Source organism: Syngnathus floridae, chromosome 7 (assembly GCF_059516105.1).
Source record: "Syngnathus floridae isolate MCC-2025c chromosome 7, RoL_Sflo_1.0, whole genome shotgun sequence".
NCBI lineage: Eukaryota > Metazoa > Chordata > Actinopteri > Syngnathiformes > Syngnathidae > Syngnathus > Syngnathus floridae.
Genome location: NC_142419.1, coordinates 17713004 through 17726115, shown reverse-complemented (window position 1 = coordinate 17726115; position 13112 = coordinate 17713004). Strand labels below are relative to the sequence as shown.

The 13112-nt window shown below is 44.4% G+C and overlaps 1 protein-coding gene across 4 annotated transcripts; it reads right to left on the bottom strand.

Annotated features, from left to right (window-relative positions):
• Positions 1-540: 540 nt before the first annotated feature.
• On the bottom strand, positions 541-12920 carry strn4 (striatin, calmodulin binding protein 4). 4 transcript variants are annotated; one of them, XM_088381440.1, is made up of 18 exons: positions 12426-12920; positions 8368-8471; positions 8142-8218; positions 7936-8014; positions 7296-7481; positions 7053-7230; positions 6733-6889; positions 6175-6270; positions 5807-5925; positions 5525-5700; positions 5400-5447; positions 5180-5301; positions 4718-5116; positions 4548-4646; positions 4374-4460; positions 3776-3965; positions 3576-3598; positions 541-3497 (listed from the first exon to the last, which is right to left on the bottom strand). In XM_088381440.1, the coding sequence occupies exons 1-16, from the start codon at positions 12741-12743 to the stop codon at positions 3796-3798; spliced, it is 2415 nt and encodes an 804-aa protein (XP_088237566.1). In that variant the 5' UTR covers positions 12744-12920; the 3' UTR covers positions 541-3497; positions 3576-3598; positions 3776-3795. The 4 variants fall into 4 exon arrangements, with proteins under 4 accessions (XP_088237566.1, XP_088237565.1, XP_088237567.1 ...); XM_088381439.1 differs by lacking the exon at positions 3576-3598; XM_088381441.1 differs by having other exon boundaries at positions 541-3965; positions 4718-4858; positions 4949-5116; positions 12426-12918.
• Between the last annotated feature and the right edge of the window lie 192 nt (positions 12921-13112).

Here is a 13112-nt window from a genome sequence, read left to right as displayed (position 1 = left end):
GGCTTCTAGAAGGGCGGGTCTATCTTGACTCCTCGCTCCTCCTCCTTTTTCCTTTTCCTTCCTGTTCCTAACATGCCTTGGACAGATCCTCTTTCATAGCCTTGGGGGGGAACTCCACGCTGGAAAAACAGTTACCTCCTCCTTTTTGCTTACGTCCCTCCGTGGAAATGCATTTCCTCTCTTGAAGTTGTTTTCCTTCGTTCTCTTTGGCACACTCGCCAGCAACTTTCTCAAGACACACCTCTGGCCAAGCAGCATAACAGCACCACACCTTCTGACCTTACACTTGTTTCTATGGTACACTCAAAGGTTTAGGGAGGGGACAAAACATGTACAACTGACAAAAAGCTAAATGCACGTGCAAACTACTCACATTAACTTTTGATTGACATATTACAAAACTGTTTATCTTTAACTGTCCAATTCTTTGCCTGTGGGAGTAGAGCAATACCTGTTTAAGATTTGACTTTCTTTAATCATTGCAAACATCACGTATCATTATAATATTGCAAACAAGGCAACAGACGACAAGACGCCTAGTTACTGTACAAAATCATTTTTTTATCCTTTAATGACATACAAGCGACTCATGAAACAAACAAAAAAAAGAGGAGTAATTTGATACAAGCTAGAATGCAGTTCAAAAATAGATAATAAAACAAAATTGATAAAAGCAGGTCTCTTATCCCTTGTAGTTAGAGGAAATAGTTGGAATACAGCTTAATATGATGTACAAAGTATCACACAGTGATAAATTGCTAATTAAAAAAATAAAAACACAATACTTTACCTTGGCCTCTGACTGGTAACACTTTTTGTTTTTTTGCATTACGTCCTTTTTTTTTTCTCTACAAGTTGTACATTGTCATTATCAATCACAAGCAAGTCTTATGCCCTGTAAGGTGGAAGGATTCATTTATGATATTACAATATTCTTTCAGCTCAAGTCGTATTCGGAATCAAGAGATGCAAGAAAACAGAGATGGGACTGGCAACCGTTTTCAGTCTCACTGATTTGTCAGAACTTAGTGAGCTGGCTTTGGCCTAACGTTTTGTTTACTCGATCGCCTTGTTTTAAAAACCAAAAAAGATTTCACTCGGACCTGCACTTTTAATAGAAACACTAAGACGCATGGCAGGCTAGTAGCTTGCGTTGCTTTTATGTGAGTTTAAAACATTTTTTCCAAGTAAAAACGCTTCATATAAAGGTCCGCTTTTCTTTGGGGACCTGCTACGATAGTTGATGCAGTCGCATGTTTGTTTTTTTCCCAGTTTGTCAAGGATAACCAAGTGGGGGGGATTAACCCTGTTTGTGGAAAACTAATGCTGGACTCCCCCTGATGATTAGAAAAATTCAACTGCTCTTAAAGGTACCCTGTTATCTTAAGAGTTGCAAGTCGGACCCATTTTATAACAATTTATTATCAGTCTTTACTAGGATGGGCATAACAATATTGTCAGTCAATAACCTTAAACAAATTTGGACAAATGGATTATGAATACAAAGAGTTAAAAACATTCAGATTCATCTAGCCCAATAAAAAGGGAGTATTTCATTTCCCCACAATGGAACCGTATTCATGAAAATGCCCATCACTACAAGGTAATAAACCAAAAGGTTTTTTTAAAATCATAAATATATCACCTATAGAAAACGGTTCTCCATGACTGGATAGGCTTTCCCCTGACAGATAACAAAAGAGAGCATTGGACACTTTTTGATGGAACGTTACTAAGATAAACTGACGTTCTCACACATCACCTCATGAATTTGCTTCATATGTGCGGTGACTAAACGTGACCCATTCCAAATAACGCTTTTAACCCCTGAAGCCATTCCTCTACGTTGACACGCTACCACTGCTAGGATGGTGAGCTAACGTGCTACAATGCGGGATGATGTCCTGCTTTTTAAAATCTAAATGCAGAACAACAACTGACACATTCCGAAATAAACAAAGGTTCTCTCTTACATACACACATTGCACAGAGAAGGAATTTAGAAAAGTCAACATTGTGAAATGAATGACAAGTCGGTGAAATGATTCAACAGTGACGTCAACACTGCAAGTCTTACTCTCGCGCGCAGAAAAAGTCCCTGAACTAACGCAGGCTTTCATAGCACCATGATTTCACTAGTGCGCGCACACACGCGCATGCGCACACGCTCCTCTGTACAGTAAAAAGTAGCAAATAAAGCAATTTGCTGTGAACGCACAGTCAAGCCTCACGCCGCATTTCCTCTATCTAATAACTCACGCTACTGATTTACAAGAGCATCAGCGCACTTTAAGGGGAACTAAACCCGATGTTTTTAAAGCATGAATACATTGTATACACCAGCGCTAGTCTGTAATTATTTGAATTATTCATCATTGTGACAACACCACGTTGGGCCAAACCGTTGCCAACCATTGACGGAAAGTGACGTCAAAGCGAGTTGAGCATTGAATCGTGTTGGCTGAGGGCGCTGAATTTCCCAGGTTGGTGTGTTATTTTGAAGCATCATTAACCATTTTAAAGTTTGGAAAATCACTTGAGAAAACAAATGAATTAACCGTAATGATAAAGTGCTGTACAAGTCCGTCACCTCGAGTTTTTTTTTTTAAAGACATACACAAAAGAAAATATGCTGATGCGAAGAATTTGCCCGACAAGTATCTTTAGCTTGTCGTTACTATCTTTGAATGGTCCGTCTATTGAATGAAGCCGAGGAATCCGCCGGAACTCGCGAATATTTTTGAAATGACTCATACGCAGCACCTGATATCAAAGATATAAACATTAAAATTCAACAAAAACTTTTTGCTATCTTGGGTTTAGTTCCACTTTAAATGTAGAGGGGATAAACATTCCATACGACACTTAAACAGTGAAAGCGGGTCTTGGCCAAGTTGAAATTAAAGCTATTAGTTGAAACACTGGCATGTTGAACATTCTCGGACCTTAGGGGAAAAAAATAACAGCGCACACTCCTCATTGAGTCTTTGGAATGTGACACACACGCACACACGCGCCGATTCCACGATTTGATAATGCACACCGACATCCCCACGAGATTTACGCTTTGCATTTGCGCGGCATGCACGAACGAGTCTACTTGGTGGCTCTCCTTAAAACACGAGCGGTAAGTTATAGAGCACGAGTGCACATGCCACCTTGATATAACCGTGGGTAGACTCGGAATTAAAAAAAAAAGACAAATGAAAGAGAAAGCGGAAAAGCGGATTGTAGTGTAGAAAAAAGGATGATCTTATTTGAAGCTGCAGTTAGGTGCTTCTAGAGTTTAAAAAAAAAAAAGCTGTGTGGTTTGTATAACAAGAAGTCACTGAGGCATAAAACTGTGAGGAAGTTGGGGGAGGTGACGTCCTGTGACAAAAACCCAGCCAGTGGGGTGCAGGACACATTTTGTGTGTGTGTGTGTGTGTCTGCGTGTGTGTGCGTGAAGGGGAAAGTCAGTCCACTGTCGTCGTCTCTTTCGGCACAGTAGAGGGTGTCTGGAAAGGAAAAAAGAGAAACGTCACATTGAATTCATGTTGCCTCGTTGAAGTGATTCCCAAGTGCGATTTGCATACCACAAGTGGTACGTGGGCTCCCTCTGGTGGCGTGTGAAAGAATCACAGCGAAAGTACAGTTAATTGTTTTGAACTTTAAAACTTGAGAATCACTTATGTATAGCATCGCTAGTTATTGACTGCTTCTCGAAATAAAACATTTTGGGCACGCTCCACATACACGGCATGAATCTCGCACCCTCCCTACCCGCCTGCCTTACCAGATGGAACGGCGGTGCAATTAGACAAAGATCTTGGCGAGTGCGTCGGCGCCGGCGCTGGCGATGAAGGGCTGCGAGCTATGGAAGGCCACGTCGTGAATGGCCTCGTCGTGCTTCTTCCTGTGGGCCGTGATCTCCTGCACGCACGTCCTGTTGTCGAGCATCCATAGGCGCACGGAGCAGTCGTGGCCTGCGGGTGGGAGAAACCAAATTTAGCAACAAAGAATTAGGAAAGTCAAATTTGGTTTTATGTGTGGAGTTTTGCTTGATCGAGGCCAAAAATAACAGTCATGTGGGTTAGTATTTTTTAAGACACCACAGAAAACGCCCCCTAGTGGATGCAAGAAGTGTGATGACTTCAGTGTTGCAATTTTTAGGCACCAACTGTAAATATTTTTTTAATACTTGTTTATTACCTCACAGTGGATCTAATATTAATTTTTTTTATCCGCAATCGCAAAACATGAAATTTAAAAAAAAACACATTTTCCACTTGGACTTTCCTCGCATCAACCAAACAAAATATATTAGAAATATATATCACAATATTGCGCAATACGTTGACGTTCTATGAGATGAATTGTATATTGCTACTCACTGCCCGAGATGAGGTAAGTGCCTTTTGGATCTGTAGTGAGACATGTAACTGCATCCAAGTGGGCCACCATGGAATGGACCACTTTACCTATGGAGAAAAAAAGAGGGGGTTGAATATTTACATGCTCTCATGGTCCACAAAAGACTTGACCAATAAATATAAATGTGTGGGTACCTGTCTTGTTGTCCAAGAAGCGGATGGTGCGGTTCTCGTGTGCAGTGATGGAAAGGGGCTCAGATGGGTGACTGACCACACGGTTAATTAGTTCACTTCCTGCCAAGGGAAATAAACAGCCATTTTTCAACATGCACGACAACTTCTCGATGCGGGAGTCTTGAACGTACCATCCTTGGTGTGCGTCTCGAGTGCCGTGATGCTCTGCTCCGTGTTGAGGTCATAAAGCAGCGTTTCGCCGGCGTCAAACGACACAACCACCTGGTTGGGGTCAGAAGCCACGAAGGCCACCGACGTGGGCGTCCCGTGTTCTGTCGAGACGGCGGGAGCGTGCTGTGTTACATATGTAAACAACGGGGGACACCCCCCCCCCCCCCCTCCAGCGGCACACATGTCGCTACCTCTTTCCTTATTGATGACAGACAGGCAGGGGGCAGAGTTGAGCGGGTCCCAGATGCGAACGGTGCCGTCGGCTGAGCACGAAGCCAGCCGACGGTGGACTGCCGAGTACGTGAGACCCCACACGCTATCCTCGTGACCGGCCAGCGCGCTGCTCTCGATGCCGGGATCTAATTAAGGTGGCCGTTTGTATCATAACAGCTCACGACAAGCCAATGGCTCAGCTGACTGACCGTAGTTATCGTAAGGATCCACATTGAGGTCCGGCATCTTCCAACACCGCACGCTTCCATCCAGGCCTCCGCTGTAGCAGGATTCTCCATCTTCTCCCATCGTCAGTGACAAAACGGCACCACTGGATAAAGAGCGCAACGTGTTAGTTAGCTTTTCATTTATCCAGGCAAAATAACAAGTGTCTCATGTCGTTTTTTTCTTGTCCATGTTTGGACTCACCTGTGCGCTCGAAATGTATAGATGGGCTCAACATCTAAAGCTGCGTTTCTGTGGAAGAAAACACTTTGCTTAACCTTAAGAGGTCACATTTACACGACACACAAAATGACATACTAGATACCTACTTTTTGGAATGCATGGCCTTATTGAGGTTCCATAGTTTGAGGGTTCCATCTTCCGAGGCGGTGAGCAGCACCGCCTGGCTGGGATGAAATGTCAACGCGCGGATGGCGTCAAAGTGGCTGCGCAGGGTGAAACGGGGGTTCCACGTCTTCTTGAACTCCTCCCTGTTATCCTGCATCTGTGACGCACACATACGGTTGCATCATCAAAGCGGGAATCAGCTCAGCGCTTCTGAAGGGTTGAACCGTATCCGGTGTGGCCGAGGGAGCAAATGTGTTAATTACATCCATGGAGAGATCGTTGTCATTGGCGACGGTGAGATCAGCCAGTTCACCCAAGTTCATGTCTCCGCCTCCGACTGCGTCCATTATGAAGACATCCGAGGAGAAACCCAGGGCGCCGCCTGCAGGTTTGGAGTGTGAGTGCGTGCCAATATCACAGTTACAGAAACATAACAGCAAAATACTGAAAGTCATTCTTGTCTAAATCGGGATCCTGTTACTTTCCAACCAGCTGGCATACAGGGAGAATTTATTTATAGATGGAGGAGAAACTCGACCCCTCCATCTTATTTGGGGATCAAAACGACAAGCGTCCACGTGGGAAAACAGAGAAGCGATTCGATTCTTTTGACTGAGGAGGGGGGTCTTACCTTCGCCAGAGCGAGCTTGTCCCGATACAGAAGGGGGCGGGGCAGGCATTGCGGGGTAGTCCGGCATCATGCCTTGTAACTTGTTCCTGCGGTTCTCTGAACCCGACGACAGGAGACACACAACACATCCAGTCATGGGGATAGAATGTGGATGATATTGAAGGCCAAATGTAGATAAAAAGATAAAGATTTAATTCTTTTTTTAAAAAGAAAAAAAAAAAGCAGATTTATGTGTGGGAGACAACTTGGACATGTACAGGCTGCATGCATGATACTCGCTCATGATGAAATGACCCCAAGGAGAGAGAAGGAGGGAGAGAGAGAGCGAGAGAGAGAAAGAGAGAGACAGATGACAGTAACACAGTGCTAGAAGTCACAGACAGAGACAAAGAGACAGGCAGTTGGGAAAAGAGGTTGGTTTTATTGACAAGAAGAGATGCTGAAACATAATGAGAAGTAACTCATAAAAAAGGTGAGTGTGTGAGGAAGTGGGGAAAGACAGATACAACGGTGGCAGGGGAAGGGGGGGTTGGAAGGGATGCTATGGCAGCTTCGTACCTAACTCCCGTCCGTCCCCTGAGATCCTGGCCTCGCCCGCCCCCTCCCCATCCTCCCCGGATCCCAGAAAGTCAAATTCGCTCAGGGCGTCTTCCGAGTCGTCCTCGTCCTCCTCGTCCTCCGGGTCCAGGTCTGTGGTCATGGGCTCGGAAACCATCTGAAGGGAGAAAAACATGACATATGTTCAAACATGAAAAAAAACAAGAGTTTCAATGATAAAATTGACTGTAATACGTAAAAAGTGCCGCAATTCGGTTAATTGTGCGGCACCGTTTCCATCTTCGGCCACTAGTAGGCAGCATAGTACCGCACCGTCGCACCTTTACTCGAGACTTTCGGCTCTTGCGAGGGCCATCGATGCAGTCTGTCGCCATGCCTTGGAAGTCGTCGTCCTCGTCGCTGTCGTCTTCATCGTCGTCTTCGCATCCGTGCAGGAAGGGGATCTTATCGAGCACCGATCCGCCGAGACGTTCCTTTGAGCTTTCTTTGCCTGCGTTCCTACAAATGGATTAAGTCAGCCTCTCCGAATAACAGCGACCAAAACGAGATATTCTCCCTCTTACCTCTTGATTTGCTCTTCTATCTGTCTGACCAACAAAGATTCTCCAGCTGCCCGGGGCTCCGGCTCCGGGGAGGATTCGGGCGGCGGAGGCCCGTTGGCCTCGGGGCTGCTTCGCCCGAGCAGGGAGCGCACTCGCTTTGAACGCATGTCTAGTATGGTGTCCGAGTAGCCCACTTCCTCGAGATATCTACGTTGACAGGAAACAGATACACATCAGCACCTCCGCGTGAAATTGACAAGAAAATGACAAGCGGATAAATCATAGCGCGTCACGACCCAATTTTCAAATATGATACAATAAGCTTCTGTCTTATGGTGCAATATATGACATTATTATTCTATGATGTCGTCTTTGAAGTTGATTTGTTTTAGTGTTGACAGGCAGGCTTTGAAAAACTTTCCCAGCCAAGGTGGTGCTACGGTAAACCTTTTAACTCTTGTTTTTATTTAGCGTGACTACATTTAAAGACTGCAACTCTAATTAAATGCCTGAAACAATCTTTAAAGAAAACTCTATTTTAATAGAATACTCATGAAGTGGCTTTGCCATGAACATTAGTTAGGACACCACAAGCCAGTCAGTCATGTGGTAACTTCTGAAACTAAAATTGACTATTCTTTATGAAACTTATGAGACTTACTTGCGTAGTAGCTGACGTCCTTCCTTCCATGACATTTGATTGGCTGGCTCAGAATCGGACTCAGCTGGGCCGTTGGGAACTATGGAGAGCAAATAAATGAAGTACTAAGAACTTGTTTGAAGTCACAGTAAAAGCATTTTAGTGACAACAGAGGATAAGATAACACCAATTTGAATCGAGCACAAGAGATAAGGACGTCAACCTACTGGGTTCTGCTTCCATCTCTGGTTTCTTGTCACCAGGACTCAGGTCATTTCCTGTCTTGAGCTTTTGGTGTTTTGCCCTGAACACATGCGCAAGACCACAAGGGGGCCCCGTTACAAGAGAATCCCAATCGGTGGCAAGCTTCACCCTCGAAAACTCCTCCAAGACTCGGACATTCAACTGGGACAAAATGCAATATTTGGACTTCCCGAGCAATTGGAGTCTTACCTTTCTTGTTTGAGGGCATATTCCAACATTTTAATCCGTCTCACAAGGTACTGTTTTGTGTTCTCTTGTCCTTTCCGCTCACCTTGCAGGAATGCTACCTGAGCCTGAAAGCACACATGGACATGTTGATTATTAGCGACATGCTAATATGATCCAATACATAAGCAGTATCAAAAACTTTTTTTTTTTTTCCTAAAACCAGTTCATTTCGTTGAGGGGAAAAAAAGGACAATATTAAATTTGTGAAGGCATTCTGTTTTACTGTATGGAAACTCATGGAATGTAAGGGTATATCTAAATAATATATGGTGCCCGTGTCTATTTATAACTCGCTATAGGAACAGAGTGCAACTGCTCGAAGAAAAAAAAAAAAAGGAATAAATAACAAGCACTGCGTCAATTTTATTTGATAAGTGAGAAGACTGAACACAAAAAGATGACGAGGTTGGCAAACAAGACTTATGAGAAGTCGTGGGAGCAAATGTTAAGTAGAGGGTTGTGGACGACAGTTTTTATTTTTAAACTCGTTCTAACCGAGCTCTCAGTGCGCAGCTGCACGAGAAGAGGGAAAAACAAGAAAACACTGGCCAGATTCAATTGGCCCTGCACGGTTAAGACACATCCTTCCTTTATGCGCTTCCTTTCTCTTTTTCCGTCAGTTTCCTTCCTTCCTCGCGGAGCAGATAAAATACTTACCTTGAGGAAAGAAGTTGTCAAGCAAAAATAGAAAAGCCTTATGGAATAGTTACAGTATTTTTTTTTCAATATGAATACGATTAAAAATGCAAAATTTGGTTTCAGATTGAATCCATGATTTGGAGACACCGAGAGAATTGGTCATGGTGGAAGTCTGCACTCCACAGAGAGCAATTGAAGTTCATCTCTAATCAAGGAAGACACATCCGCCTCCGACAGATTGAGGAGCCGCAAAAAAAGCAAGTACGAGCAAGTAAGCAATGCACAATAGTGCCACGCTTGGAATAAACACATTCGCGGTCCTTACTCTGCCCCCACATGTATCTGGAAGAAGTAGAACAATCTAAAAACATGGTCTCAAGAGAGAGCCACTTGGTCTACTTGAGAGGGCAGTCAGTCAGTCACACACACACACAGTCTTGTAAGAACCTTCAGAAGGCCTGCCGGATAATCTACCAAGGCAACCTCGCTGATGCGGCTGCCGAGTAATCCCGATTAACGCGATGTGATTTTACATGCTTATCGCAGACTTTTGGAGAGAATTGTCTGAGCCAGCTCGGACACATTGGCAACGTGATGGTACGCAAAACAACGCAAAGTTTGTTTTAGGGCCAGACGTGTCTTTGGGGGATTATCTAAGAACCTAGAGTACATTATTAATTGCTGTGGTTGATGCTAGCGGGTTGGCAACGTGGGCCTTTCCAAGTGTAACTGATTTGATGGAATAACGTGTTGCTTTTATATTGAAATAAGTTAGTAAATCAAAATGACTGATAGTGATATGCTAAACTATGAGCAAGTCTTAAATTATAATTCAATTGAATTATTATTATGGAATGGCGATGAGAAGACATCATCCTGTTGTTTTCTCCTATGCCCAGATTGGGACGAGCCTGATCTTGTTAATGTGTAGGATCCGTGCCAGCTCACTATTGCGTGTTCACTCACAGCAAGAAGAAAAGAAGCGCTGTGGGAATTTTTTTTTTCTTTTTCTTTTTTGCCGAACCAGCAGTGAGGTAGGACGGGACATATTTGCACTGAGAGTCATGTAATACAACGCTCACCTTGAGCCTCTGGTCATTTTCTTTGTGTCATGAGGATAAACAAACAAAAGATCTCAAGTACAAAGAAGCAATGATGCAAGCAAAAGTCGTCCTGCCACCTGATCTCGCCTTCCTGTGAGTGGGATTTCACCCCCCAAAAATACAGTGTGCTAGATAGTAAGTAATAAGACGGGAATCATCCACAGTACTAATTGAGATGGATGTACACAAACACAATAGTGTAGGAGGAAGACATGCTCCACAACCGTGCAGTACATATGGATATTGTAAAGTGTGTCATGGCTGAGAGCACAATCCTATTAATTACTGATGATCCCGTGAGCCGAGCTAAACAGGAAGTGACATCTTATGGGCCTCCAGAAATTTATCCTACTTGCAATAATGTAAGGCATCTCACATGAGAACAGCAGCTGTTCCCATCTATTAACTTTAGCGGGACATACAAAAAAAAAATCAGGATTTTAAATCAGGGACAATTTTGCAAACAAAGGTCAAAGCTGTCACGCCAAACCAAATTTCCAAAGTGTGAGGCAGACTTGCCTCACCCATTACAGACTTTGGTCTGTTTTATTGCCGCTACAAGGATTCGGCATGGATCGACCAAGACCTAACCACAATCTCCGGACCTATTGCTGTGGAGGATCCTGGATTGCCTGACCAAGCCAGAAGAACAAGGCCACTGGCACCTGTCTCCTGCGGGACCTCCCACCTGGTCCAGTGGGAGGGGGGGGGCATCATTCCTGCCTTGACAGTGAAGACACGCAACCACAGGTGGCCTTCCACATGAAAAAAAAAACATGCCACATGGTTTTTCCTGTCAAGGCTACAAGAACTTCCCACGAGTAGTCACGCAGCCGTGAAATGATAGATGACGCCGACGTACAACAGGAAGCGAGGAGTCTTAATTTACAAGTGCAGCTGACATGTGGACCAATACATGTTAGTAAGCGCGCAAGGCCAAGAGGCCACGCTAACCGGGATGTTGAGCGTTCCAAAGCCAGACGCGTGTGGCCGCCAGGTGATTAAATGGAGGCCAGGTCATCTCTGTCTGTGCTCACGGAAGATGGTGCTAAAGGAATAAGTTGTAAAACACGCCATTAAAAGTTCCCGCGTTGGACACGGCAACGGTCCGGTTCAGAGCGCCGCCGTTGATTTCTCACCACGGCGTCCATAAGAGCATCGAGTGCAGCTTTATTGTTCATCCATATTTTATCAGGCTTCTATTTATACCCAGCAAGATAGGATTGGATGGAGGGCAGGGAAGCAGGGTGAGTAAAAGTGTTGAGTAACAATGTGTTGTCACAAGTTCCGGTTATATTTATAAGCGGCATCAGGATAAGACAAGGAAAGTGGACTCATTCAAACATTTTCCACATTTTCTACGTGCTTTGTAAAAATCTCTGCCTCACACACATCTGTGTTATACCTGGGAGTTATCGGGGTACTTCATTTTTCCAAACTTGGCAAGTCATGAAAAAGCCAAGCTGGCCTTTTGATTGTTTTTGCTGTCTTCTTCTAAGAGGATAGTGACACTTTCACCCCTGACCTGTGAAGCTTAGCAGTGATGTCACTGACGCTTGTCTTTAGGTGTTTCTTTGCAGCTCTCACAATGTTTCTGTCATCAACTGCCGTCCGTCTATATCCTTGGCCCACCTGCTCAATGCATACCAATAGTTTATTTCTATTGATGAGTTTTCTCTCAGCTTCAAAATAGTTTGCTTCTCTCTTAGAAAGCTCCCTGCCCGGTCTTCCTGTTTGCTTAACAGCAAATGCAATTTTCACACACCAAATCTTCAAGCCATCAATCTAAAAAGCAACAACTGAGCAACATCCGCATCAGTCACTTGTTCCAATACTTTTGCTCACTTGAAAAGTTGGTAGCTTCAAATAAAAGGTGCCCTCTTCTGAGCTGTTTAACACGTTGAATGAAAAGACCATCAAAATAAAAAAATGGAATAATCGCTGGTCATTTGCAAGGTTGAGTCGCGCATTCAGACTGTTCATCTCAATATTTATACGTATGTTTTACAAGTAGACAACCTGATTCTACGAGTTTTATGGAAAAACACTTTACATCACGTCAAGAGATCCTTTATCCAGAGTTTATGGTGTAAATCACTGTGGCATAGCAGCTCACTTTAACGTTAGCCATTTAGCATGTTGTCATCTGATTGACCACTGAGGGTGTTGCACTGTATTGTTTCCCAAGACCGCGTCAAAAGGTAGAAATAAAACAATCGTATGGTTCAAAACATGTCAACATTCCGAATGTACGGGGTAAACATTGAAAACATTTACCCGAAGTTCGTCTCTCTCCGCCTCCCAGCGGTATTTCTCGGCCTGGAAGCGTCCCCATTCGTACTGGATGAAGTGCAGGATCCCGGGAAGAGTCATTCCCGAATCGCCCTCCTGCTGTGATTCGCGGAGGTGTGACGATCCGGGCATGGCCCCGACCGCCGCGGCCGCCGCCGCCGCTGCTGCTGCCATTCCTCCAGTAGCGGCTACTGGTACTGACTGGCCCGGTGCTGCTTTGGGCCCGTTTGGGTTGCGCCCCGCTCCGCCGCTGCCGCCTCCGAAGTTCGGGTTCGGTACTCCACCGGATCTGTCCGCCTCCATTTTAACCGTTCAACCCTTCGCCAGGTTAAGAACGCGGAAACGGGCAAACTGTACGGACAATAATAATGATAAAGCGCCAGTGCCCTCCTTGTTAACCCAGCCGCACTTCGTTGAAGGCTACGCTCCTTTCTTCCCTTTCTCACAAGCACAGAGCAAAATTACTATGCCGTCGATACAATACTACACATCCGCTGTTTAACTTTCACAATAAAACATATTTGAATCACTTATTCGTCACACAAGTGTATTGTAGGTCTGAGTGCACCAAATTTGCCACAATACAACACCTTCTGGCTTTATTCAACTTCAGACGAAGTTTGATTATCGGATTATCATCATATAAAATGTAGACATTTTAATAATACTCTT

Excerpts from the sequence above, each read along its gene's own strand:
- strn4 (XM_088381438.1), bottom strand. The coding sequence starts at position 12,743 with ATGGAGGCGGACAGATCCGGTGGAGTACCGAACCCGAACTTCGGAGGC. Across the intron at positions 8,472-12,425 it reads CGGAGAGAGACGAACTTCGG|GCTCAGGTAGCATTCCTGCA; the intron begins GTAAATGTTTTC and ends GTGTGCTTTCAG. Across the intron at positions 8,219-8,367 it reads TATGCCCTCAAACAAGAAAG|GGCAAAACACCAAAAGCTCA; the intron begins GTAAGACTCCAA and ends GCATGTGTTCAG.